Source organism: Falco biarmicus, chromosome 9 (genome assembly GCF_023638135.1).
Source record: "Falco biarmicus isolate bFalBia1 chromosome 9, bFalBia1.pri, whole genome shotgun sequence".
In the NCBI taxonomy this organism is placed as follows: domain Eukaryota; kingdom Metazoa; phylum Chordata; class Aves; order Falconiformes; family Falconidae; genus Falco; species Falco biarmicus.
Genome location: NC_079296.1, coordinates 1600900 through 1628342, shown reverse-complemented (window position 1 = coordinate 1628342; position 27443 = coordinate 1600900). Strand labels below are relative to the sequence as shown.

Genomic DNA, 27443 nt, shown 5'->3' with positions numbered 1-27443 from the left:
TGGTTTGTGCCTCTCTTTTCCCCAACCTTGATAAAAAACCTCTGAGAGCCTCTGAAAAGAAGTACTCTGCAAGAGCTTTTCACTAGCACAGTGCCTCAGTTTGGTCATGAATCTGTGGGGAGGGCTTCTCAGTAAGGCGGAAACAGCCTTACATGAGACCATGCATTTCTAAAGAAACCCTGTGCTGAAGTTCATGGCCTGTACTGCCCATGGCATGGCTCTGCTCATCACTGCCACGGCCCTGGCATTGCATCAGCTCATTTATGAAAGACCATGACCTTAGGCAGCAGTCACCAGGTGCGGAAGAATTGATTTAGTTTCCTGAGGATGATGGCTGAAGTCGAATCTTTGCTAAACAGCATCGGTGAACTCCACCAGGTACGTATTTCTGCTGAAGGCTCAGCTGGGCAGCTCTCCCTGGAAGGAGGAAAAAGTCTGCCTGGAGAGATAGAAGCTAGAGCAGGAAAAGCCCAGTTTAAGCTGTATTGCTGTGTCTGTACCAGACATTTCTGGTTTCCCACCTAGGCTGCCCAAGGACTCCCCCTTTTGTCTCCAGCCTTAGGCAGCAGAGCTTGAGCCAGGGGTCTGCAGCAGAGATGGAGATGGGCAGGGTGCTGGGTGGGGGGGGCAGGGGTGCACAGAGTGCTGGCTATCACCCTGGCCAGCAGCCCTCCGCAGGAGGGAGCCTGGCTGGCACCCCGCAGGCAAGCCTCCAACCCACAAAGGGCCATAAAACCTTTTAACAGCCAAGGCTGGAGCTGCTGCAATCTAAAGACTGGGAAAGAAAACTCCCCTGCGTACCTTGTCAGGATGTCAGTGCCTGAACCTCGTGGCCATGTTTGGGAGCGTTAACCTGTTTCAAAAGTGATCACACTGCCAGCTGGAGAAACGGGCCGTGCTGTGAAGGGCCTTCCTCAGGGCTGTCCCAAGCATGTGAGACTTGAAACCTGGCAGGTGAACACAGCCCAGATGATGGTCAAGATCCATCTCTTCCTCTGTGCAAGAAAAGTGTGATGGTCACCTCCCACGATAACCTAGCAGGAGAATATTCATAAAACTAATTCCTATTGTGTGGGAGCAGCCAGACACAGTGTTAATGCTAGAGGATGACAAAGTCTAGCTGTCCTGTACGTTTCCTCTTACCTGCACACCGCATCAGAGGAAAGAAACTGGTGGGAAAGGGCAGGGCTCTGGTGGGTCTGACTAGCTGCAAAACTGCAGACACTGAATCCCCAAAAACCTCACTGTCACCCACTGGTATCATTGCCAGTTCTCCCCCTGGTTCATGGCATTTTGATTATTTTTCCCTATGTGGCATGAACTGCAGATTATTTTTTTTAAATCCACAAGTATCAGCACCTGCTTTATTTTATTATTAATAATAATACTTTAATAATAATATTAATATTATTATTATTAATATTTTCCTGTCTGTTTTTCTTTTGGAAATAGCAAGAGTAGGATTTCCTTAGGGTAGTTTATAGCACAGTTTATAGTTCTTCCAACACTCACATAGAAAGTAGGTAGAATTTTTATTTAAAACATCCTTTCTCCCCAGTGTTTGGTAACCCTATGTTGTTAACCAAACGTTTAATGGAGAGTCTTAAAAGGGACGGTTAAAAGTTTCTCTCTGACTCATAACAGCTTTCACCATCTAGGAACATCTTCTGACACGGGCTCCCTGTTTCAGTGCTGTGTCTCCAAAAGTAGGCAAGACACAAGTTCCTGATGTAAAACTTAAACACCGCCTCCTCTCAGACCTCTTCATCCATCACAGTGCAATGAAAAAGGAGAGGCATATTCTTCCCCCTTTCTGAATACCTCTAAATGCAGAGAACAACTGGGCTACTGTTATTTTTCATTGTCGCTTTTCCCTCCCAGCGATTACAATGCAGCTCACTTTTGACAGCTGCCACTGAATCAGCCCTGCTACGTCTGAGCAGGATCAGCCCAGGGACAGACTCTGCAAGGTCTTGGTTGCCCACCTGCACCTCGCAGATCAGCTCCACAGCTGCAGGGTAGCCTCCCAGGCAGGACGCATGTGAGGGGATACAGGCACACTTTGAAATGGCTTTTGACATCCTTGTTACACTCCCAGAATGACTCATGTGTCAGCGGGGGACAGAGATTGAACACGGGACACAGCATGAGTGGGGGAAGCAGCTGAAACAGGTCCTGGCCAGGGTGGTGGCACTAGGGCACCCCAAGCCTTGGTGCCAAGGGGCTGAGGGTGCCTGGCACAGCGACCACATGGTGGGGTTAGGGGAGCCGTCTCCAGGCTCTGCCACGGGCAAGGTTGTACTTGTAATAGCCCTCTTGTTCACTTGTAATGGTGAAGGTCTCCTTGGGATAGAGCTTGGCTTTTCCTGTTGCTGGCATTACTGGCTAGTGAGCAGGTTTGTTACAGAAAACAGCCGACAGCAAACTGAGCAGCTCCTTTTTCCTTCCACCCTCTGCCAAAAGGGACTGTTTTCTGGGGGGAAACGGCCAGGATTCTACATAAAACGTTACAGCCAACATTTTCCAGACTGTTGCTGCGTATCGAGATAAACACCTGAACAGAGTACGTGCTGACCCGGACACACAGCTGTGGGTGTGCTTTCCCTGGCAGAGATGGACCATTTTTACTTACTGCGTGTGTGTGTAACACGCTTCTCACGCAGACCCCCTACACGGCGCGGAAGTTTTGCGCTGAAGCCCCCTCCCTCCCCGCCGCAGCAGCTGGCGAAGGGGCGCCCCGACACCCCCAACGGCCGCGCGGGGCCGGGGCCGCGCGGGGCGCGCGCCGCGGGGAGCGAACAGCAGATTGCGGGCGGCCAATGGCGAGCGCGGGCCGAGGTGGCACCAAATTTCCCGCAGCCAATCGGCTCGCGAGGAGGAGGGGGAAAAAAAAGAGGAAAGAAAAAAAAAAAAAGCGAGGAAAAAAAGCAGCCAGGCATCATGAGAGAGCCTGGCCCTCGCCATCCTACTCTTCCTCGGCATCCTTCCTCCCGCCCCCCGGCGCGCCCCGCCTCCCCTCCCCTCCCGGGCACGCCGAGAGTCGCGACTCGCCGCCCGCCGCGCTGACCCCGCGCATCCCCACCGTGGGCAAGGGGTCACCGGGAGGCCGGGGCGCGGAGAGCCCAACCCCGCCAGCCCCCAGGCGAGCAGCCCCGCTTAAATACCCCCGCGCCCGCCTTCCGGCCGCACAGCTCGCCGGGCGAGGGGCCGCCGCCAGCCTTCTGCCGCCGCCGGGGACCTGCGCGCCCGCCTTCCGCCGCCGAGGACCAGAGACGAGGCCGGCCATGCCTGCGCACTTGCTGCAGGAGGAGGTGAGTGGGGGGCTGCCGGCGGGCCGGGGGCTGCCGGGGCTTTGTCTTCCCCTCACCCCTTCCCCCTTCCTCCCCGCGGCGCCGGCGGCGCTGCCCGGCGGCTGTCTTGTGGGAAAGGGGTCTGGGCATCCACGCGTGTCCGTGCGCGCTCGCGCACGCGTGTCCGCGCCGGTGCCCTCCCGGTGCCGCTTCTCGGTGGCGCGGCGATGCCGCTCGGTGCTGGCCTGGGCCATCGCCCGAGCCTCGCGGCGCAGCGTGCGCGAGGCCGGTAGCGGCCTCGGGGTCCCTGCCCGCGGCGCGCGCCCCGGGCACGCCGGGCGTCAAATGCAGGTTTGTCTTGGAAACTGCCGTCGCGGCATGGTAGTAAAGGCTGTCCGGGAAAGGCTTTTGTGCCAGGAGGTTGTGGCGGTTTTGGTAACGCTCAGGCTGTGATTATTTTTTTTTTTACTATTATTGTCTTAATTTTTTTAATGATGATTTTTTACCAAGAAGAGGCTTTCACTTGCAGTGTTTCTAAGTCAAATGTGGCAGCAGGGAGCGTCTCTAGGACAGACGCAAGGTGAAAGCAGCCCAGATGAAATGAATGACTGTTGTCTGCATTGCCTGAGCTGAGCAAACATGCAGTGGGGAGACTGCCCATTTTTGGCATAAGAAGATCTGAGTAACAGCCCGGCACCAGGAAGATACACAGAGCTGTTGCATCTTTAGAGATTTTCATTTTATTTTTGCCCTTCCTGGCAGCCACCCTTTGCCTAAGGGGAGGCAGGGGTTGGATTTTGGTATTCCTGCTCCAGCCTTCTCATCCTTCCCCCTTCTGCTTGTGCTGAGGAGTGGAAGTAAATCACAGCCCTGCTGTCTTGCCTGTCACCAGCACACACGGTCTCGCCCTGTCCTTTTGTGCACGTGCTGTGACCTTCCAGGGATGCTGTGATGTAAAGAACTTTACTCCTCTGCCCACCCAAAACGCATGCGAAAGGCAGTGAGCTCAGACCATGTTTCATGGCCTTGGCATGCATTTTAGGGCATATCCTGGAGGCTGGAAAGAATCCTGTCCCTGGGTCACGTTGGGCATATTCAAATATACTGGACCTGAGATTCAGTGCCCTGGGGCCCCAAGGCTGAACCCAGCGTGGGAGCCTTTGAGCTGCAGTTGGCTGGGTGCCAGGATCACCTATGGTGTGTTCAGCACTGGTAGGGTGAGGGGGGCAGAGGGGGAGATGGGGAACACATCTGTTCTGCAGATGAGAGCTGCAAAGTCATTCAGAAATGAGGGAGAGCTCAGGAAAATGGTTTAGCTGACCTCATCCCCCTCTCAGATGCAGACTCTGGATCAATCATATTCCCATTTTCCTTGGTGGAAGCCACAAGAGCTGCTATGGCCATAAGGGGGTAAAAATCCTCTTTCTTCTTCATTTCTCTGGTCTAGCTAAACGGTTGCCCACTTTCCCTCCCACTTCCCCCCCCATGCTCCCCCCACCAAGTCTGTAATGATGGAGCTGTGTTTCACAGCTGCTTTATAGCCCTTCTGATGTAAGGGTAGTTTACATGTGAGAAATGACCGGTTCAATTATATCAGTGTAATTCCAGCAGCATAGGTATGCTGGTAAAATTCCTCATGTTGTGGCTACTACAATTCTGGAAGAAGAGTTTGGTTTTTTTCCTCTGCTGTTTTCTTTGCACTCTCCTTCGTCCTCCTCTGCCCCGTGTAACTTTGACAGTGACATAAGCTGTTGCAGAGGAGAAAAATGCAACACCAACCCCACATTCTTACTCTGGAAGCAGCATGTCCATATGGGGAGTTACCCATCTAATTATACCACCAGATCTCTCTGGGGATTTTTTCCTGCATAGACAAGTCTTAGGTCTTTTTGGTAGATTGTCTGCCAGCCAAGGAAGAAAATTGTGCCTTCCTGCCAAAATGCCAGATGAGAATATCTGACACTTTGGAATGGGCAGGACTTTTTCTTACCTAATCTCTGGATTAGAAGAAGTTTCTCACGGCCCTTTTGGTGGGGGGATTGCCTCTGAATTTGCCAGCAGCTCGGAGTATCGTACCCTCAAAGCACTGACTAGGAAAGCAGGCAGAGATGGCCAGCAGTCAGGATGCAGAGGAGCTGGTCCCAAGCTCAGCAGCTGCCTGGGTTCAGTGACAGCAGCAGGATACTTTGTGTCCAGTTTTTTTCCCTTCTAACCTTTGATTCCAGAAGGAAAAACTTACGGGGCTCCTTCTGTAGAGATAGTTTTACTTCCCAAAGGTGGGGAATCTGTCAGCTTTGCCAGCTCCTCCCTGTAGGAAGGTGTGTCTGTAACCCTCTCGTTTCAGCCCTTGGGAAAGGGAGGAGTTGGGGTGGCCACGTAAGCTGCCTGGCCTGATTTTAATGCCTCCCTGAAGAAACCAGGCCACGGCAGGATGGTGGTCTTTTACAAATGCCAGGTGCCTGGGTGGAAATCTGCTGTTGATTCAGGAGAGACTTCTATTGGGAAAGGAGCTTTCCCAGCTTGGCCGTGCTCCCTGGAGCCACGGTCCCGGCTCCCACTGGCCTTTAGTGCCCCTTTGCATGTGGAAGTCGTGGTGCGGGTGTGGGGGGACCTGTCCCTGGGGCAGGTTCCCAGGAGGCCAGGGGTCACATGCGGTGTTCCCTCCCACCACTTGTGTCCGTGCACTTGGCACCCCATGGGTCAAGCCCCGCCGGGGCCGGAGCTCCGGCCTGACAAAGGGCTGCGAGCACCAGCAAGCACGCGGCTGTCATGATGGAGATGGAAATCAGTGATTCAGGGTTCAGTGACCTGTCTCATTAGGGCCAGTCCTGCCCGCTCCTTTCGTCACGCATGCCTGGTCGGGCAGGCTGTCACTCAGCCAGGGCAAACAAGCCTGTGCAGAGGGAATGTTGTGTCACGGTTACAGGAGGGAGCCAGGAGCCAGGCTGAGCCAACTTGCAGCTTAAAACTTCCTGTCAGCGTGCTCGTGGCCTCGGCTCAGAGGACAGCCTTCCCTGCCTCGCTTTGTCCAGTGTGGAAAGTGGGAGTGGGATAAGGGGCTTAGAAGCAGGCATGGGGTGGGAGTCATAGGTCTATCACTCGGCTGCTTCTGCCCACTGATCTCCGAGCACATCAGCCTCACCATGTCCCAGCCTGGAAGGTGAGGCAGGGGGAGAGGAGGAGTCACCCCAGAGGAATCCCCCTATGGATGTTCCCAGTGATCCCTGGTGGGGTGACACAAAGAGGCAGGATATCAGGAGCGGCCCCATGATTTACAATAAAACTGTGTTTCAGACAGGTTTTATTTATCTCCCTCCTCTTTGTTCATTCACAAGATTTCCTTTATTGTTGTCTGCTTCTACACAAGTCCAGACCACAAGCCCACCTAAAAACGCCCACTAATAAAACCGAAGGAAAATGAAAAACCTTGCAGCCTGCAAATGATCTCGCCCAAGCCACTGTGGAAAAAGGACTGGCTTTCAGGTCTTTTTCTGTGCCTTCTGCACCCTGTCTGCCATATACCTCCTCTCCCTATAACGATCAGGCCCCTTCCCTCTCGGGCCATGACTCCATGGGGTCAGAGCATGCTCTTCTCTGTGCCAAGGGCTCAGCTGAAAGAATGGAGCCTGCCAGGGAGATGGCAGGCTGTGAGTCTAGGTACTGCCAGCCTAGCTGCTCGTGTTTCTACTCCCTGCATTGGTAACCACCAACTTCTTGTTTTGTTTTCCTTTTTTCCTTTCTTTAAAATGTCCATTGCCACCTCTGCAAGGAGTTCTCCTCCGCTTCCAGCACCACCACTGTCGGCACCCTTACCTCCCGGGTGACCAGGAATGGGGATGCCATCGTGGGAAAGGACTTAATCAATCATGAGGACTTGGCAGGAGACCGGGGCATGATAGACGATCTCTTTGATGAGACCTACCAGGAGAAAGAGGGCCCCAAGCCCCCTGTGCGATACGTCTGGAGGAATATCATCCTTATGAGCCTGCTGCATCTAGGGGCCATATTCGGGTTGATGCTGATACCTTCTGCAAAGATCCAGACACTGGCATGGGGTAAGCATGTTCCTCTGTTTGTTTCTTGGCATCTGCAAACCCAAAATCTGTTGGGTGGTATTTTTTTTCCCTACAGGCCCACAGACTCAGGGAGGAGAAGGAAGTAAGTGGAGAGCTCCTGTTAGAAGAAGCTGCTTGGGCAGCTTCATAGCAAGTTGTGGGAGGTCTTGCTAGTGTCTCTTGGAAGGTCACGTGTGAGGGGGAAGGATCTGACAGGGGACTGCTTGGCTGCCAGAGGAAGAAACTGAATTCACAGGCATTAGGCTTGGAAGTAGCCCACACCTGAATGTGCAGCCACTTGTGGAGCGAAGCACAGAGAGTGTTTCATGGAGCACTGTGACAGTCCCAGAAAGCTGGGAAGAAAGATGCTAGCAAGAGCACCTTAAGGGGTGCCTGGGGAGGCAAGATATAGGGTGTGATTTGGCATGAGGCTGCTGCCCAAGGACAAGACCCATTCCTGTCCTTGCCAGGGGAGGGTAAATCCCCTCAGAGCCTCCACGTGAGTCTGCGGGGAAAGAGACAAAATACAGTTGTGCTGAAGGTAAACATCAAGAGTTAAGTCTGAATCTCAGGTCTCTCTATCTTAAAAAAGCATGGATTAGACCCCATCATCCCAGAACTAAGCCTGACAACTTTCATAAAATAAATAAGCGGCTCTCCAGGCAGCAAATTCCAGCGGAAAGGACAACCCAGCAGAAGGTAGCTAGGCAAAGCTCCCCTTTCTCAGAGACCTTGCCCTGGGTAGGAACCAGACTTCTCCTTTGACTACTTGAAAGGCAGCTGGGCCCAGGGCCCAAGCTGTGGGGGAGCCTTGCTTTCCATGAGCCTTTGTGTGGACCCCTGGAGGAGTCAAGAAGTCAAATGGTTTCCAGTGGGGAGGTCAAGAGCCTGCATCCAGCCCCTGCCTTCCTGTGAAACAGAGCATCCTGAATCAAAAAGCAACAGTCTCTAGTTTGAGACTTGCTGGCACAGCTTTCAGTGTCAGTGGTGCTCCCACAAAGTCACACCCTCAGGGTCACTTGGTCGGTCAATGGCTTTGAGCAACAAGCATCAGCATTGTGGCTGGACTGGCTGGCCACTGCCTCTTTTCCTCCTGGACCATCTCGGCCTCCTGCAGGCAGAGGCCTGGGGGATGAGCATCACTGGGAGCCACAGGACTTGCTCAGAGGCTGGCTGTAGCATCTGCAGAAGCAGAGACACCGGCATGTTCCCTGTGCAGCCCATGTGGCCTTTCAGGGGGTCATTGAGAGAAGACTTTGCTGGGCCTTTCCCTTGTGGAAACCTGACAGGCTGCCCTCCTCCGTGGGGTGGCAAGGCTGGACAGAACACGCAGCCTCAGTATGACCTTGGAGGAGTGTTTCAGGGCTCTTGGTCTTGCTCTACATGTTCTGTCCCCAGGCTCAGAGCTGACAGCCCGGGTCCTCCAACCCCACCCAGATATCTTCAGGGCTTTGCGGGGAGGAGGAGGAGGGAAAAGGTGAGTTGGGTTTATTAGTTTCATTTCAAGCTGCTGAGGTGCACCGTGATTTCCAAATCCATCCAACCCTTCTCCCTTGAGCTCCCCTGAGATGCTTGAGTGTGCTCGAGCATCTTGATCCAGAAGGTTAATGCTGCTTTGCATTCTGCTAATCCCCAGTTTACCTCAAAATGGTCTCTGAGGCAGCGTCTTTGCCACCACGAGCCTGTTTGAGATGTCTGTATGGCGTCCCATGGTATTTCGTGGGCATCTGCCTTGCTTTTTACTTGATGCCAGTCTCTCCTGCTCTCCTTCCTCAGTAAACTCTGATGTGAAGTGCCAGTTGCTCTCCTGCCACTGTGAGGCACTGTGAGATTCCTTGGTGGCTTCTGGAGTGACAGATGTTCTGGAAATGGGAGAAGGACGTGGAGTTTGGGGGAGCCGCACTGTTCTGGGCTGGCTGGAGATCCATCCTGCTTTATTAAAGCTGGAGTAGCTTCACAGAGCTCCCTGTCCTGCATCCTTGGCACTTGTTCTGGGAAAGGGCCACCCTTCCCTGCACCCTGCCACCAAATCGGAGCTTTCCCCTGTAGTCCGTTCTCTTGTAGTGCTGACCAGAGCTGGGATACTCTGATCCTCCACAGGTCTGACTTCTCAGCAAGGCTCCTTGCTCCTTTTTGCCTTGCCCTTTTCTTGGTTCATACCTTCCTTTAGCACATGCAAGGCACCTGTGGCTGTCATCTTGGTGACTTGCTGTTATTTTCCCAGCGCCACCTGGTAGTGAGGAGAGGACGACAGTTCCCATTTTACGCATAGGGATAGAGCAGCAGAGAGTTATGTTGCTCCCAGTGATACACCATGAGCTCATGGCGGAGAACTCTCCTAGTGGTAGTTCCGGAGCTGCTGGGGGTTTTGCTTGTTTGGTTTTTTTTCAGATCATTCCTTCCTTAGGCTGTGTACATATGATATAAAATTAACATGGCCCCAGATGTTCTCTGCTGTGATGTTACAGGCAGCTGTGGTGCCTGGAAGCTGATCTACCTTCTATATTCTATTCTAAGGAGCAATCCCTTGCTTACACTCTCTTCATCCAGGCCACTGTCTCCTTGATGTTCCTGTCCCTCTGAAACCAGTTATATTGGTGACTGTGTCCTCTTTTGTTTTCATTTCTCTGTGTGCTAATTCCTCTTTGTCTCTCAAGCTCTCCAGCCCTGCCTTCATCATTGTTTGCTGTTCTGCGTTGCTGTGTGCATTGTATCCCCTGATCTCTTTTCTGGTACAGAGCTTCCCAGAATGAGCTGGGATTGATCAGGTGAGAGCTCACCATAATGAGAGCTGTCCGAGCCCTGCCAGCGCTCGCTTTCTAGCCAGCTCCCCTTCTATTTACTGTCCTCTGTGCTGCACTTGACAAAGTCTTGTAGTCTTCTCAGGGCTCATGGGAAGATTTCCGTCATTTGCCAAAAGGCACAGAGACCAAGGCTGGGAGGGCAGGACACAAAGGTGATTGGCAGTTTCTCCTCTAACTGCTCTGAGCCTCCCTGGAAACATGATTTGCAGGTTGTCTTCCTGGCCCTCAGGTGCAGCAGACTGACGATACTTTGTGTTAACCCCCTATTGGCCTGGTCAACAATGTCTGTAAAACAGTGATGGTTCCTCTTGACATGGTGCTCTGACACCTCAGTTTCCTGCAGTGCCAGAAACGTGGGGTGATACCGTTTGCTGTTGCTGCTGCGTCGTCTTTGCACCAAGGGGAGTCTTGCTGGGTAATTTAGTCAACGCTGACAGCCTGAAAATCTCAGCTAGTGCTACCCCCGGGGATGTTTACAGAAGTTAGTTGTTACTTTCCCATCAAGACTACCTCTGGCAGCACCTTCCCACTCTGGTGTCCTCTCCAGGCTTAACTAGCAGGTGGTGTGCTTCGCCTCTGAGTGTGGAGGGGAAGTTCTGTTTTTGCCAGATTTTACAGTGGAAAGCTGTAGTTTTCCCTTGCACTGAGCAGAAGCCCAAGGACACCTGCTGGAGCAGGGACACCTCTTTGTGTAAACATCCTTGGTGTTGACTGCAGGTGACAATGCCTTTAGCACATTCCTGACTTCCCATCATAACTTGAGGTCTGAATCTGGGCCCTAAAGAGGTAAAGGCTGGTGAGTCATATAGACATGACTGAATCTGGAATGTTTTGGGTTTAGTTTTTGGAGCACTGGGTGTATATTACTGCCAGAGGTCATAATTCTTTGTATTTCAGTTGAATGGGTCATTGGGAGCATCACCTGTGAGCTGACAGTCTCTTGGATACTTCAAAGCCTGGTGTGGAAGATGACTTTGAAACCTCAGCTGATGGAGTCCTAAGTCCTTCAGTCTGGGGCAGCATCACAGGGCAGCTGTGAAAATCTGTGCTGCTTTGTTTCACCTCTACTCTTTCCAGTTTCATTCCTAGTGGATGATCTTGGAGGAGCTTTTCTTCTTCCCTGTGAGATGCTGATTCCCTGGCTGTGCAGTGATCATTGTTGTACTTGTTTGTGGGGATGAACCCTCTTGAGTCATTAGGGTGCTGGATTCTTCTGTTTTCCACCAGGCTTTTCAATCTTGCTGTCTATGTCCTGTCACTGTCACAACTCCTAGGTATGGCTGCTGAAGCTAATGGTCCCCAGGTAGGGCTTGGGTTTCCGTGGGGCTGGGTGCCTGGGACTGGGGATACGCCATGTATGTGTAGACTGAGAATCAGTTCCTTTCCCACAAAAAGTGTCTGCTCAGTAGATAAACTACAGCTGCTGTATATGAGCAAGAGGAAAGGCAGCACAGGACTATAATTAGAGTTACATTAGAGAGGCCATTACATTGACCTGGGACGCAGCTCCAAGAGAAGTCAACGTGAGCTGTGGAGGTTCATGGGCTTTGGATGAAGGCTGTGGCTGTTCTGTGCTGGGGCACCTGAAAGCAGTGGATATTCCTCCAAATTTCTAACAAAAGCTTTCAGGCAAGGCTCCTTGAAAGCAAGTACTAGGTTGTGTGGTTTCTGGGTCTGTTGGTATCCCCCACTACACATCTCTTGTGATTCCATGTGCTTGCTGATATTTCTTCATTGCTGGTGTCATCTTTTCCTGATGTTGATATCCACAGGCAAATTCTGAGAATTGCCTCTATAAAAGAGACACAGATGAGCTTCCTTCTTGCAAAGCTGAAATACCACAGTCCTCTGCCAGGGTTGTCTTCCTGGAGGCCTCTGTTACCAAAAAAGTCCCAGTCAGCATGTGAGGATTCACCAGAGAGGGAAGCCTGAACTCAGGACTATAAATAGGGCCTGTACTCACGTAACCTGGCATTTACTTTCTAGCACTATTGAAGATCATGAATGATTGCATAGTTAATTTCTGTCCCCAGTGCACCATTAACTCAAGCCTATTTGCCCCACAGTGGAGAGCTGGACTCTTTCCCTAGCAAGTTGTCCCCCACATCCAGTGGAAGCTGCCGTTGTTTATCATGGACTCCCTGTCTGGTGTTTTTCATACTGTGTAGGCTGGAAGTTAAATCCAGCCTCCTGGATGCTGCTCTCAGCTCTGCCATAAACTTCTTATCACCGTTGGAAATCTACCTCAGCTACTGGGGTGTGCACTGTAGGCATGAAGTTGCCCAGAGGTTTTATGAAATGTGGTTTGCAGGGTACAGCTGCTTATGTTCGAGGGAGAATGGTGGTGAGTCACCCTTCTGCCGCAAGTAGGAAGTGTCTGAAACATCCAGGAGTGGGTTTCATTGTTATTGCAGTATCTGAGGCCAGAGAGGCTCTGCAAATCAGAGTCGTATGTTAGGTACTTTTTCAAGGTTTGCTCTTCTGTATGAAGCTGTGGGGATAGTAACTGATTTAAAATGAGTCTCAAAATCTAAAACCAACAGGGAACTGGTCGTGAGTCAGCGTCATGGGGCTGTGTGAGACCTTCAGGGTGTCCAGCCTAAGTGCTGTCCTGCCAGTAAGGCCAAGGGGAGACCTGAACTAAACGCCCTGCTCCAGCATCCCTCCCTTCTCCCTGTGTAGGCTTGGCCAGCTCTGTGAGCTTTGCTCAGCTCCATTGTCTCTTGCAGAGGCTGGATCCTGCTGTATTTGCATGCGTTTTCATCCCTTCTTGCACCCTGTAAATCTGCTATGATCAGTGAGTGTTTGGCTCCTCCAAAGGACTGCAGAGGTGCGCAGAGACATGAAGCAGGGGTGTGCTAGTCTGCGGCTTGCACCGTGTTCAGTAGTAGGTGGGGAAGCTGAGGGAGAGGATGAAGATGGGACATCAGTCAGATCAGCAGACAGGGAACATCACTGTTACACAGCAGGATGGGAGCGAGGAGCACTTTGTGCAAGTTTAAGGGGCCAGAAGAGGATGTTAAATCAGACAAGACAGACTTTTAGCAGATAAGAGATTAGGTTTGGAATGTAGAAAAACAAAAAGGAGGTGACAGAAGGAAGACAGAACAGGAGATGATAGGAAATACAGCCTGGGTTATTTTGAATGAAAGAGCAGGGCTACAGTGCCTTGTCCATGTCTCGGGGCTCTGATTCCAGACAAGTTTCTGGCAGAGTACCTATTTCCTAGGTGTGAGATAAGCTTGATTAGAGGCATTTGGCTGGACTGCATGGTATTGTCAAGCATACTAGCGATTCCTATCCATGGTTTTATGAGTAAGAATAAGGTGCTGTTTTCATGATTGATCCAACTGGCTGAAATCTGCAAATTTATACCAAGGAAGGTGTTTCCCCAGGGGGACTGGTAAGAAGGCATCCCTTCCCTCAGGGGACTGAATGTGGATCAGTTGACCTGTGCACAGATGTGCACCCTTCCCTTTCCATGTCTGAGCTTGCAGGGCAAGCTGTTGAATGTCCTCCATCTTTCTGCCGAACTTCCTGACACTTCCTTCCTAGAGAAAGAGTTAATCTTCAGATCAAACTTTCTTCTTATCCCCAGCTTCCTAGTGTAATGCTGCTATGACTCTGTTTGGGTCTTTTCTCCATTTTAGTTCTAGGACCACGTGCTGGAAGCCAGGTTAAATTACAGAGGTTGCATGAACATACAGACCAGGGTGGACATAAACACATGATCCAGAGGGAGAGGGATGTGGTTTTTTTTCCTGGCTGCCAGAGGGGCAAGGATTTCCCTCTGACCTGTGTGGAGAGGGAATGCATGAAGCACACGGGCATGGCTTGCAGTGAGTGGTTGGCCTTGAAGTTTCCTTCCTTAAATGGTGCAGGAGCTGGGCAGAGGTGGGGATCAAAAAGACCCTGGGAACAGGAGCCTCTGGGAAAATTTTAAGTCAGTGGTGGAGCTGAAGGTGAAGCCCAGACTTCAGTGGGATGGTAGGTTAGATCTTTCTGGAGCCAGCTTCTGCTCAGAAAGGGAGCAGAAGAGAAGCCTGACCCTGGGCTTGAGCTGTCCCCCTGAAGAGCTGTGAGATGATCTACTACCTCCAGGTGAAAAGAATGCAAAAGAGGTTAGTGAGGAGTGGTGAAACAGGAAAGCAGGACTCTTGATTATTTGAGCTGGGAGGAAAGGGAGAAGCTGTTTCCTGGTGGACCACAGAGCAGTTACCAAAGGGCTACATGGAAGTGGTGGCTTTGTACAATTTTGGTGGTCCTGCATCATGACAGACGGCACTGTACTGAAGCACCAGCCCTTGAGATAAGTCTTGTAAAGGGGAGCTTCCTCCCTTGTCAGAGATGAAGAGCTGAAGTGATTTGCCCCACGTTGCTCAGGAAGCCTGTGGTAGGGTAGCTTGGGCACTCTCACTCTGATTTTTATTGCCTCAGTCTGTGCTCTCCATGGGTGCCTCTCTTGCTTATACAGCTTTGGGGGACGGCCTGCCTTTGAGTTGTTCTGCCTGAAATTTTGCTGCAGGCTGACTTGCTCTAACTGCTCCAACACTTACTTTTCCTCTTCAGCTGTTTTGTGCTTCCTGGTGAGCGCTCTGGGGATAACAGCTGGATCTCACCGCCTCTGGAGCCATCGGTCCTACAAAGCCACGCTGCCCCTGCGGATCTTCTTGACTATTGCAAACTCTATGGCCTTCCAGGTAAGCATCTCCTCACCTGTGCCACTGGTCCTCAGAAGGCAGTGCCCCCCTGAACCCTTGTCTCAGATATGGGGCACAAGCTGATGGAGAGGTTACTCTCTCCTGCTGACTCTTGTTAGGAAACAACCTGCCCTTTCCATCTAACACTGCGATGCTGGAGTCCATCTTGTCTTCACCTTTTCTAGTACAGAGGGTGACTCTGAGACGAACTGGGAGGGGAGAGACCTGTCAGCCAAGACCAGGGGTAGGATAGCTCTCCAAAGCGGGAATGTACCCTTCCCTCAAGGTGTAGGCTCCCTGTGCTTGGTGCAGGTCCTGTGAAAGAGGTGTGGAAGTGCTAAGTGCTTTCCTGGTGTTGCCTCACCCTCTTGCTGCACAGCTGATAAAGGGGGAGAATCTGCAGGGCCTGGGGAGCCAGGCTGTGGAATTTGCTGCTGCAGAAGGATCAAGAACTTGCTGAGATCATACCGTTAGGGGGATGCTTCTTTGGCTCAGAAGAGTGGTATTTAGGAATAACCCTGTTATTCCTGAACAGTCACACCAGTGGCTTTCATAGTCATCCCAGGTCAGTGGTGTTTCAAGGAGAGAAGGGTTGGGGCCACTGAGAGTGGCACAAGTGACTGCAGGCAGCTGATAAGCACCTCAGGATATTGCCTAATGCTAGGAGAGCACTTCAGAGTCCCTAACAAAAACAAACCAGGAAGTCCTTAGGGACTGTAGAGTGTAGCAGAAATGGCCCTTTAGAAGAAGCCAGAGTGAAAACCCAGATTGGCACGGCACAGAAAAATCCTGGTGGTCTGTCTGGTTTGCTGCTGTGAGGCAGCTCTAGTGGCACTCCACCTTCCAGCTGTACCTCAATGGGTTTCTCACAGGCTTGCTCACGTGCAGGAGTGTGCGCAGAGACACCCCGCCCCCCATACATGTAATCAAAATAGGGTGGGAATGGTTTCTTTTAGCCTTGAAAAACTTTCTAAAACATCATTGACTTCCCTATCCTTCGTTAGCACCAAACCACAGTCTTTCATGAGGAAGAGGAAGGACCAAGCTGCTAATTCCAGCTACTGGTCCAGCACTCAGAAAGGGAATGGGATGGGTTGCTGTGTATTGGCTAGTGCTGTACAAAGACCATCTTTCACAGGGTTATAGGGCAGAGGGGGAAAGAATTTGCTGAGCTATTGCTGTAGGGGATAGCAGCAGACAAAGATGAGAGACAGACAGATATTTCAGCTTCAATAGGAACTAATCCAAAGTTTTACTGAAAATTCAGTACCATTCCCCATGGATTTTTTGGTTTTTTTATAACAGTTACTTTCAATGACTTCAAGAGAAGGTTTGTTTTCAATTTACCTCACTCCTGTTGGAGGTAGCAACTCTTAAGACTGGTAACTCTTAAGGCCAGAGAAGACTATAGTTCATCTTACCTGAGGTCCCGCAGAAAATGACTGTTGGCTACTCGGAGACCTGTGGCTTGTGATCTCAGAGAATTTGGGAACTCTGCCCCTAGTCAGCTCCTCCACCTGTGCAAGACCAGGCAGCGGCAGCACAGAAGCTCTCCTGGTTATATAGCCTGTAGCTGGAAACTCCCAGGGAAGGAGGCATTCTCCCAGGCTTTGCTTAATGGTCTCAGAAAGCCATGATATTCAGACAAGGTTGTAGTTAGAGATGGTCCCAAAGTAAGATCTGTAGAAAAGATAACATGCTGAAGTTTGGGTCAAGATAGTGACTTTTCAGCTTTGACACCCCTGATTGTGTTTGTAGACAGGGTGTGGAAGATGAGGTGGTACCACGCTCCAGCTGCGGTGCATGGTCTCTTTCCAAATCTGTGTCTCTTGCCGTCAGCAGAAGGATTTCCAGAGACAGAGAAAGCCTCCCAAGATGTGCAAGCCCAAGCTGTCTGTCAGCTTTCAGGCTGCACTTTCTCGTGTTAGGTGACACTATGTATTGTCTGGAATGTGAGAGGCTTTGGGTCACAGGTGAAACATTCTAGCAGGAGTAATGGCCCTGTTTCTCTGCTTACATCATGGTTTAACCTCAGCCAGCAACTAAGCACTACACAGCTGCTTCCTCACTGCCTTCCACGCCCCCAGCGGGATGGGGAGGAGAATCAGGGAAAAGGTAAAACTTGTGGGTTGAAATAAGAACAATTTAAGAATAGAAATAACATAAAATAAAGTAATAATAAGAAGAATAACAACCGTAATGAAAAGGGGGGGGGAGAGAGAGGAATCAAGCCCAAAAGGAAAAAAAAACCTAAAGCATCAAACCAAAACCCACCAAGTGATGCACAGTACAACTGCTCACCACCTGCTGACCAGTGCCCAGCCAGTCCCCCAGCAGTGATCAGCAGGCCTGGGCCAATCCTGCCCCCCCAGTTTTTGTACAGAGCATGACATTCCATGGTATGGAATACCCCTCTGGCTAGTTCACTAGACTAGTTGGCTAGACAGGTCACCTGTCCTGGCTGTGTCCTGTCCCAGTTTCTTGTGCCCCTCCAGCCCTCTCGCTGGCATGGCCTGAGAAACGGGAAAGTCCTTGACTTGGTATCAACATAAACCATCAGCAACTAAAAACATCAGTGCGTTATCAACGCTGTTCTCACACCAAATCCAAAACACAGCACTGTGGCAGGTACTGAGAAGGAATTTCACTCTGTCCCAGCTGGACAGTGTACTAGTGGGGAATGCTGAGTGACCGAGCCCTGGCTAACATCAGTAAGGGCTGGTGACACTTGGAGGTGCTCAGGATTTGGCTGGAAGGAAGGCAGCAGTTCCCAGTGTTTGGAAATAAGTGAGACTTGAATCCTGGCCCGTGTCCATCCTTGCTGTGTTGCGTGGCCTGCAGGTAAATCATTTTATCTCAGTTGAAGGAGGAGGGGTGGTTACAGCACTTGAGAGGGATTTGAGCTGCATCTCTGCTACAGGTTCTCTGCCAGGCAAGAAATAGGGATGATTATGCAGCTTCCCTGCCTTCAAAGTGTTTTCAGGAAAAGTCCTGTGTACTTAGGAGATTAAGGAGCAGGCAACAGATGTGTGCTTGGATCTGTGTTTCATGTTTTGTAGGATGGTGTAAGACATGGCTTTAAGCACATTGAAATCCTGTTATAAAGGAATGAGCACAGGCTCATTAAAATCTATTCTCAAAACTGGCCAAAATAATCATTTCGTAATACAAATGATGAAAGCTTTGACATTTTCCAAATTGTATTGATTTTGCAGCTTAGCAGAATGGATGTGGGGCTGAAGGGGGTATTTTTGATGACTCGTCAAAATGATATGTTTACTCTGTTTCTGAAGAGGGGCCTTAATTTTAAGACTATTCAATTTCCAATAGGGAAAAAAAAAACCACCAAAAAACTCACCCCCAAGTTAAACAGATCTGATTTGGCAATCCTGAGAAAAGCAAGGCAGGCTGACCCATGGAAGATGTCAGGAGGAATGGAAGGGGCAGGTCGATCAGTCCCAGCTGGCCCGCGCAGGCATGGGGACAGGTGACCAACAGGAGCCAAACGTGTGAGGGAGGAGGCACTGACCAGCCAATGGGGGCTCGTGGTTGCAGGGGCTGGGGAACAGGCTGACCAGTTGGAGCCCGTGATGCTGCAGAGGGTGTGCAAAGCAGAGCCCGAGGTTAGCCTGTTGCACCGAGAGAGAAAACGCAGCTCACCAGAGCAGGGGGTTTCAAAGACAATTGAGCTGATGCAGCAAAGAAGACCCAACCTCTTGTTTTAAAAGCCAAAACCCCCAGACCCTAATGAAAGATAAAGTGACTGAGACAAGTTCAGGTCAACGGAGCTTAGGTGTCTGAATGTTTCAGGCCCGTTTGTTAATTTGAAGGGAACGTCTCCAGCCCTGGCCCTAAGTCTCCACTCCTGTTGCCTTGCAGAATGACATCTACGAGTGGGTCCGGGACCATCGTGTCCATCACAAGTTCTCCGAGACAGATGCAGACCCACACAATGCCATGCGGGGCTTCTTCTTCTCCCACATTGGCTGGCTGTTGGTGCGCAAGCACCCGGATGTCATAGAGAAGGGCCAGAAGCTGGACCTGAGTGACATAAAGGCCGACAAGGTGGTGATGTTCCAGCGGAGGTGAGTGGTGGGGTCAGCCCCAGCGCAGAGCCATGAGGGATGGAGTGGGAACCCTGCGAATGGGCTGGGGACCCCAAGCACCTTTCATGGAGCATGAGGGGATTGAGGGCATCATGTGAGAAATGTGCATATTAGGTCTGCCCAAGGCTGTGCTGTGGGATAAACTGAGAAATGAGCTGTGCCTCTCCTATAGAAAGTATTTAGGAGCAGGTGCTACCTCCTGCCCTCACACACCCCTTTCTTGCCCGCCTACCCTTTAGCATCTTGCCAGCAGTGAGCTGAACTTCCCACTACAAAGCACCTCCATAGCCCAGCTGCTGCTTTGGCTGGACCAGAGCCTACCTGCAGTGCCTCTGGGCCATCCTTGAAGATGCTGTGGTTCACCTTCCGGGCCATGCCTCTGCCCCGCTCCCATCAGTCTTCTGGAAATAGTGTGGTGAAAGAGGACTTGAAAATGGAGACATGAGAGAGGTGGTAGCTGGGAAGGACAGTCTTGGTTCACGGGTGCCTCTTGGATGGGGTATCTCTTAGCTGTCTGGGGCTCTGCTGGGACTGATCCCCAGAGGAGGCAAGCCTGTTACCATGGCTGTGGGGATGAGGGACTGAACCCATGTAGTAAATACCCTCACTTGAGAGGTCCCTAGTCCAGTCCCAAACAAAACAAGCAAGATTTATGGCTTTCCTCCTTATTGTGCCTGGGATTTTTCTTGTGGGTCATCAGAGAGGCTCAGCTTCCTCTACTCCCATCTCTCTAGTGTGAGGGACCCTACATGTTCGTCTGTTTGGTGGCACAAGTGTTCGTTGCTTGCACTTATTCCTGGGGTATATTGGTAGGCAGGGCCAAGTCTGCAAGGAGGAGTTGCAGCACTGGGCTGCAGCGGGAGAAAGGACCTCTGCAAGCAAGGGGCTGCCTCTGTGGGGACCAGCATAGTTGAGAAGCAAATGGCAGATGGGGCCAAAAGCAGCAGCTGGTGTCTGGACTTACGGTGATTGGGACATTGCCTTGTGCACATGTGAGATTGAGACAGGGAGAACAGGACTTTAGTTTGAGCCTCCTGCCCGATGACAAGACTTGGGAGTCTCTAGGCATGGCTTCTGCGCATCCAGGACAGAAGATGCGGGCTTGGGGGTGAGGTATTTCTGCACTTGATTTTTCCCTGTACAGCCGAGCACAAATCCTCCAAAGGGAGGACTGAAGCAATCCCTCCTGTCCTGCCTGTGCCACTGAGCGCTTTCCTCCTGGTCCCTTCCTTTCCAGATACTACAAGCCTTCGGTGGTGTTGCTGTGCTTCACGCTGCCCACTGTAGTGCCCTGGTACTTCTGGGATGAATCCATCATCATCAGCTTCTTCATTCCAACCATCCTGCGCTACACCATAGGGCTCAATGCCACTTGGCTAGTGAACAGTGCTGCCCACATGTTTGGCAACCGGCCGTATGATCAGCACATCAACCCCCGGGAGAACCCCCTGGTCAGCCTGGGGGCCCTAGGTATGTTGAACATTCATGTCTTTTGCTGCAAGTAGACTATAGAGCAGAGACTGCCCTTAGGGGCTGCAGCTGCTTCTAGGAATTTCTGTGAATCCAGGTGTCCCCATTTCCTCCTGCACCCTTCCCCTCCAGCCTTTGCATCTGGGGGTGCTTTCCAGGCTGGCCAGTGAGTGCATAAGGGCAGTGGGGTTATCAGCTCCCACCAGCCTCTCTCCAGGCTGGAAGGGACTCTGCTACACTTAGCACCTCCTTATCTCAATAGCAATATTTTATTTACCCTGCTCAAAGGTCTCTCTGCCCCATTCACCAGACTGAAAAACATGCTGCAGTCTCTGCTTCTCTGTCTTAGATTTCATAGAATCATTTAGGTTGGAAAAGACCTTTGAGATCAACTTGAAATCCAGCAGATGCACATTTGGATGTGTTCTCAGGGAAGCTGGTTATTTTGGGGGTACTTGGGGATGAGACAAGCGAGATCATCTCATGTTTTTTCCCAAAATTTTGGGGACATAGGAATGTACATCCCACGGTCAGCGTTTGGCCTGAGTTGTTCTCCCAGTCCCAAACCCTCAACTGGCTTGCATCACTGTACATCACTGGGGCTGCACTGGTTTCCACTATCAAAGGACCTGCTTGTGGATTTTTAGTAGTGTGGGACTTGAACTGCAGAAACTCAGCAGGGTTAGGAGCAGAAGTCCAGGTGATGTCCCTGAAGGGGTGAGCATTGAAACCAGCATTGACAGTGGGTGGCTGACTGGGGTAGATAATTTTGTAGAAGTCTATCTGCATTATTCCCACCTGGAAATGCCCTTTGGATTTGGCATTAGGACTGCCAGTATTGTAGGAATATTGATTGGCTTGGCTTGTTGGGGACTTGCTGCAGGTCAGGCTGGTAGCTCAACCAATACCAGAAAGTGTCTCATGGTGGCAGAGGAAAAGCTGTTAAGATTTCCTTGGTGGTTTAGTGCAGCTGGTGAGCCTGAGCCTTTCTCAGTTCCTCACCACATGCTTGTTTTCCTCTAAGGCACCATAGGTCCTCTGTGACTGTCATTGCCTCCTTTGGGTCAGCCTGGGCATGCTGGACCATTCCCAAATGCTATGTGGTAGATTGTAGAGAGGTGAGATTGGGCTGAGAGGAGAAAGGAGCCTGGCCTCAATCCAGAGCCTGTTTTTGGAATGTGGTTCTTTGGGCCAAGATAAAGGGGCCATCACCTCGAGCTTCGCGACATCCTCTCCCTGGTCATGTTTTGCAGGAGAAGGCTTCCACAACTACCACCATACCTTCCCCTATGACTACTCCACCAGTGAGTTTGGATGGCGCTTCAACGTAACCACAGCCTTCATTGACCTCATGTGCTTCCTGGGGCTGGCCAGCGATCGCAAGAAGGTCTCCAAGGAAGTCATCCTGGCTCGGAAAATGCGGACTGGAGATGGGAGTCACAAGAGTGGCTGAGTTCCTGATCCCCTTCACACACACATCCACACCTCTCTTTCCTCCCTTTTTTCTCCCTTTCTCCCTTCCTGACTCCTCTGAACACGCTGGACAAAGGTTTAATGTTCTGTTTACTAACTACTGAATAATGCTACCAGTTTGCTTAAGATAATGATAATGAGTTTTAACTCCCCTCCCACACTGTATTTTACGTGATGTATTTAAGATCTAGGACTCTGCCTTTATAATGCAAGGCCACCCCTTCCCTCCTGTGATCTCCTTTTCCTTTCCATTCTTTCTCTCCAGCCCTGCTACCCTGTCTCCCACTTCACATTGCCCCGGTCTCTCCTGACAGAGGAGCTGGTAGGCAGCAGCCGTCGCAGCCAGCTACATACCATGGAGTTATGAAAGCCTGTACCAGCCAGTTGAAGAGTTGAGCCAAAGTCAGTGACCCTCTCCCCACCATTTTGCCCCCAGAATTCCTTCCTCTGTCCCTTCTACTTTCTCAGGGGCAGCTGACAGATGTGGCATGGCTAAATCGCTCTCCCTGGGAAAAGCAACCCTGTCTCCCCTTCCCTTGCCATCAGAAAAGAGAGTTGTCTCTTTCTGAGATGCCTCTTGGGAAGCATTCTCCCGCACTACATGGCCTCTCTGGCTGGGGAGAGGAGAGCCTCCAGACTTCTGGAGCTCCAGCCAGGTCCACCGTTGGCTCAGGGGAGTCTGGTGGCAGCAGCGGGCTCTGAAGGGTGGTCTTGGTGACCTTATTACCTCCTCCCTCTGGCACTACAGCCTCTCTCCCTGCACTGCCCACTGTGTGCTGTGCCAGGAGGGACTGAAGGCAGAGCCTGGCCCTGGGCTCCATGGCCCCTTTAGAGAGCCACAGCGAGGAGGGGGACAGATGGAGGGGTGTACCACTGGCTTCTGTGGGGCAGCACCAGCCTGGGGTGCTTCTGTTCACCACCACCACTGAGATTTTTGCCAGCAAATGGGAGTTTGCCAAAACAGAGAGGGAGAGAAGGATGTAAACCAAAGCTCTACAGCGGAGTTAAGCTGCTTTATGAGCTAGAAGAACAGGGTCTCTGGTGGGTGGCAGGTGGATGTCCTGGTGTCCGTACCTGCCCTGCTGATCCGCATCCCGTGCTGAGCACAGGGCTAGGGAGTGCCTGCAGGCATAGGGAGGGGTGAGGGTGTCCACCCGCGTAGGTGGCTCCGTCCTCTAGGACTCTGCTCGGTCAATTAACAAGTGCCTGAGAAACAGCGATGCAGAGCCAGGCGGTACAGGGTCTCCGGAGAGTCAAGACCTCCAAGGTGAGGCACTGCTGCTGGTGTGGGCCACCTCCAGGCTTCCCTACCCAGGGTCCACCGAGGTGATTTGACATTCCCCCTTGCTCCTCTGAGGGAGTGGGAAGGGGAGGTGAAAGCAGCTCCTTGTTAGTCCCTTAGCTTGCCTCCCAGTCCCCTTGGCGAGCTATTTTGCCACCTCGCTCCTTTGCCGGTGAGGAAGGCAGCGAGGGTGGCTGAGCCTGCAAAAAGGTCAGTTATATCACCGAGCCAATGTGGGTACGCAGCTGGAGGGCATGCTGGGGAAAGAAGTCCTTGTGGGAGCTGTTTCCTGCAAGTTGCAGAGACTGCAGCTTGAGTTCAGGCTTGGGGTTAGGGTCTGTCTGGGTCTCGTGGTGCCAAGGCCCTCGCTGGGCTGAACGTGCTTTTTTCCCCCCCAACTGTCCCCATTATTACTAATTTTTGTTCTTATTAGTTGTACCAATAGTATTGTTTTTGCTTAAATGCATCAAATGGAGCTGGAGGAAAGCACAAGAGGTGGCCGGAATGAGGTGACACTGAAGTGGGGTTTGCAGTGTCTCCCTTACTGGGGCAGGCTAGGGAGGGCAGAAACGAGCAGAGATGGATGCCAGCATCCTCTCTGCAGCTTTGCTTTCTGCTGCTGTGCAACGAGTGAGGAGCCAGGACAGCTCTGTGATGTTCTCCTTAACAAAAGCACATTTGTTACTCAGAAAAGGCGGCCGCCTCCTCCCCTTTCCTCTCCCTGCCACCACCATGGCCTTGTTATTGCTCAGCAACGGGACCTTTCAAACTTTTGAGCCGTCAGGAGCGATGTGGTCTCCAGCCAAGAGGTACAACAGGAAGGAATGGAGCAGGGAGCCCTTTAGCAGCTGGTGTCAGGAGACCCTGAGCATCATGACTGCCTGAAGGCTGGCTGGGGCTAAAGGGAGTTGTGCCTAGCGTTGTATCCTACCACTTAATTAAAAAAACAACAAAAAAAAATAGAAAACCAAACCTCAAAAAGAAGATAAACTGTTAGCTCTGTAATTGCTGGGTGACTTCGGTCTACTCTAAACCCATATGAACTCATAGTGATATCCAGAGAGGATGAATTTGCTCCAGCTAGTCAATTTGAAAGGGGTGTGGGGAGGGGAGAAGGTGGGCAGAATGATTTACTTGCTGCTGGTGCCCCTAAGGTGTTGTGTGACGTACCCTACAGTAGAGAAGCATGCTGTGACATGCCGCAATATTTCACATCCTGTCAGCAGAGAAGCAGGGTTTGACATCAAGGGTTCCTTTCAAATCTGAAGTGCTTCTTGGGGTCCAGAATCTGGAATTAGGGTGGAAGCTGAGGAGCAGCAACCAAACAGTCCTGGTGTTTGCCCAGTCACTTTAACAGTAGATTGGCAAATATCTCTGGGTGCCTTAAATCTTTCTTTAATATACATAGAAGTATTGACAGCTATTTGCCGTAACTTTTTTTTTCTTTCTGAATTACGAACATTTAAGGGGTTTCTTAATTATTTAATTGCCTACATTGAATTGTGGGTGCAGGTGATTTTGAATGTATTTGAGTTAGAATTTTTGTTAGATTAAGAAACAGATACAACACTTTAAGTAGAACTTTGTTTGAGATATATATATATCACACATCTATAAATATATATATTAATTTTTTTTGGTGGCATGTTTGTATCCTGGACGCATTGTCTGTATGTTTAGCTTAAGTGAGTCTGTGAGAGGTGGAAGCGGAGAAGGCAGCAGCGGGACCTTGTGGCTAGAACAGCTGTCTGTCCTCCTGGGACCTGTGCCCAGCCTGGCTGCTTGCTCACTGCATGACATGAGACTAAGTCACTTAAAAGCGCTCCGTGCCTCAGTTTCCCTGCCTGTAACAGGGTTGTGCCAGCCTCCCGGCGTGTGGCGAGGCTGGGAGCTGCCTGGCCGAGTGCGGCAGAGGGGGATGTACGCACTGGCCCATTTGTTTTCCAAAACTGTTCCCAGCCCCGCTGGTATTTTGAAGAGCAGATGTCCAAGTGTTGGGGTGTTCAGGGATGGATTGGAAAGTTGAATCTGCACATTGTCTGAGCTCTGTCACTGTTGAAATGTGAGTAGGATATGATTTTTCACAGCTTAGGGATTTCTGCATAGTAGTATCTCTGTTTTGTGTACTGGAAAAAAACCCACCCAACCTTTTTGAAATAATTTCTACTAATATGGAAACAGACATCTGGTTGTGCTGATCTGAAATTTTATTTGTTCATAATAAAAACGTTACTTTAAAACGTGTTGGACTGATGGCATGGCGGGCCGGGCTCCATAAAGCAGGCCACGCCTCACGGGGCCGGAGAACGCAGCGTTCCAGCTTCCGAACTCTCCTCGCTGCCAGAACCCGGGAAAAACACCCCTGGCTCTTTAAGCGCGGTGAATGAGCGGATTATCCCGGCCTCCCTACGGCCGGGCAGGCGGCCCGGCCCGGGCTGCCCCTGCGCCGCGGGGTTACTGCCGGTTACCCCGGCCGCGCCGGGCCAGCGCCCCGCGGCCGCACATGCGGCACGACACGTAACGCCAACGCCGCCGGGCCGGGCCGGGCCGGGCTGGGCGCCACCGCCGGGCGGGTTCCTCAGCCCCGGCGAGCGGGAGCGGCCCTCCCGCCCGAGCGCTCCCCACCCCCCTGCGGCGGGGGGAAGGGGAAGGAGAAGGGGGAATCCCCGCAGCAGACCTCACTCGAGCTGCTGCCGGCTTCCCCGCTCCCCCACCCAGCCGCCTCGGGCACAGCTCGCGGCAGCAGCAGGGAGCGAGGCCACCTCCGCACGGCAGCGGCTCGCCCCACGCAGGAGCCGGCGGAAGGCAGGGCCTTTGCAGCAGCCCCGCCGCCCCCAGCGCCCGGGGACCCCCGCCCCGGCCGTGCTCGCTGCGCTGCGGCATGCCGAGCTCTCCGCCGAGGCTGCCCACGCGTGCGGGGCACCGCCGGGGCCGCCGGGGGGCAGGCGGAGCGTTACTGGGGAGGAGGGCCCGGGCTCTTCCACCGGCCACCTTCTCCCACCTGGAGGCGGATGATCGGCCCAGGCAAGGTGATGTGCGGCTGCCCCGAGCTGTGGAAAAAAACCAACGAAACGTTCTGGCTCATCTGCTTGCCACAGAAGTAGGTCCCTGGAAGTGTCGGAGAGGAGCTGCTTCTGATAAGCCAATGCACACTTGACCCCAGCTACACCAGCACAGCCCCTCCTAAAACAAGGGAAACGGCAAAGGCAAACCTTCAAACCTGATTATTCAGCCAAGCCTAAAAATAAAGTTAATGATCCCTTCTGCTTGGATTTCATGAGAGTGGAACTCGGATCTCGGCCTCTCCCTCTTTGTGAAAGGCTGTTATTAAATCCCCTGCCTAAAATATATTTTCCTATATTATCAAGCCATCCAGCGCCAGCTCAGTGTTTTGAGCTCACTGCCTGGAAGTGTTCCACACATGGTTATTACTCCTGCTTTCCTATGTAATCCATGGATTTGAGCTGCAATTCCAATGCACCCTGACTGCTTCTCTGAAGATCCCCCACCCACCACGGATGGGGAGGGAAGGGAAGGGTTAACGGGCCAGCCTGCTCCGCTGGGTAGGAGAGGACAGGCAAACAAGTGCCTGCCTGTTCATGCCCAGGCAGGGAGCGCAGGGAGGGCTGCGGGCTGGCCCAGAAGGCTGTCAGCAGCCAGGTGGAGAGTTTGCTGCATCTTCTTGCTCTGGACTCAACATGCAGGAGATGCCAGCATGGTCTTTGCGGGGGGGAACCAGGTTCCAGCTGCTGCCCCTCCCCAGAGCCGGGATGCAATGACCACAGCTGTGAGAAGCCCTCTGTACTCAGCCCAGGTCCCCGGGAGCAGAACCAGGGAGGGCAGGGGGTCCTGCCAGGAACCACCCAGCAGCCAGGGCTGGGTGCCAGCTCTGCAGCAAGCCATGGGTTCCCACCTCCGCGGGAAACCAGCAGCTGCCCTCCAGGAGGGGCCAGGACCCCAGGAAGGCTGTGCAGACCTCCTGGGGAGCAGGGGAGAGAGCAAACAAACTCCCAGGAGGCATGTGGAGGAGAAGGCACTGCAGCAGCCCCACCTGCCAGACAGATGGAGCGGGTGGCATTTGCTTAATAACCCCCCGACCCCCCCTTTCAGACACACGGGTGTTAGTTGTGTCCCAATCCGGTCATTCTGTGACTGTACTCAGAGCTGGCATTGCATGAAAACAATCAAACCCTTGCTTGCTTGGAATTCTTAACTGAAAGAACAACCTGTAAAACTATTTCTTTTTAAACTGCGTGGAAAGAT

At 52.0% G+C, this 27443-nt stretch overlaps 1 protein-coding gene across 1 annotated transcript; it reads left to right on the top strand.

Moving 5' to 3' along the window:
* The first annotated feature begins 2940 nt into the window (after window positions 1-2940).
* SCD (stearoyl-CoA desaturase) lies at window positions 2941-25420 on the top strand. The gene is made up of 6 exons (XM_056352397.1): window positions 2941-3311; window positions 7060-7345; window positions 14719-14849; window positions 18729-18934; window positions 20193-20425; window positions 21679-25420. The coding sequence occupies exons 1-6, from the start codon at window positions 3285-3287 to the stop codon at window positions 21876-21878; spliced, it is 1083 nt and encodes a 360-aa protein (XP_056208372.1). The 5' UTR covers window positions 2941-3284; the 3' UTR covers window positions 21879-25420.
* Window positions 25421-27443: the final 2023 nt, after the last annotated feature.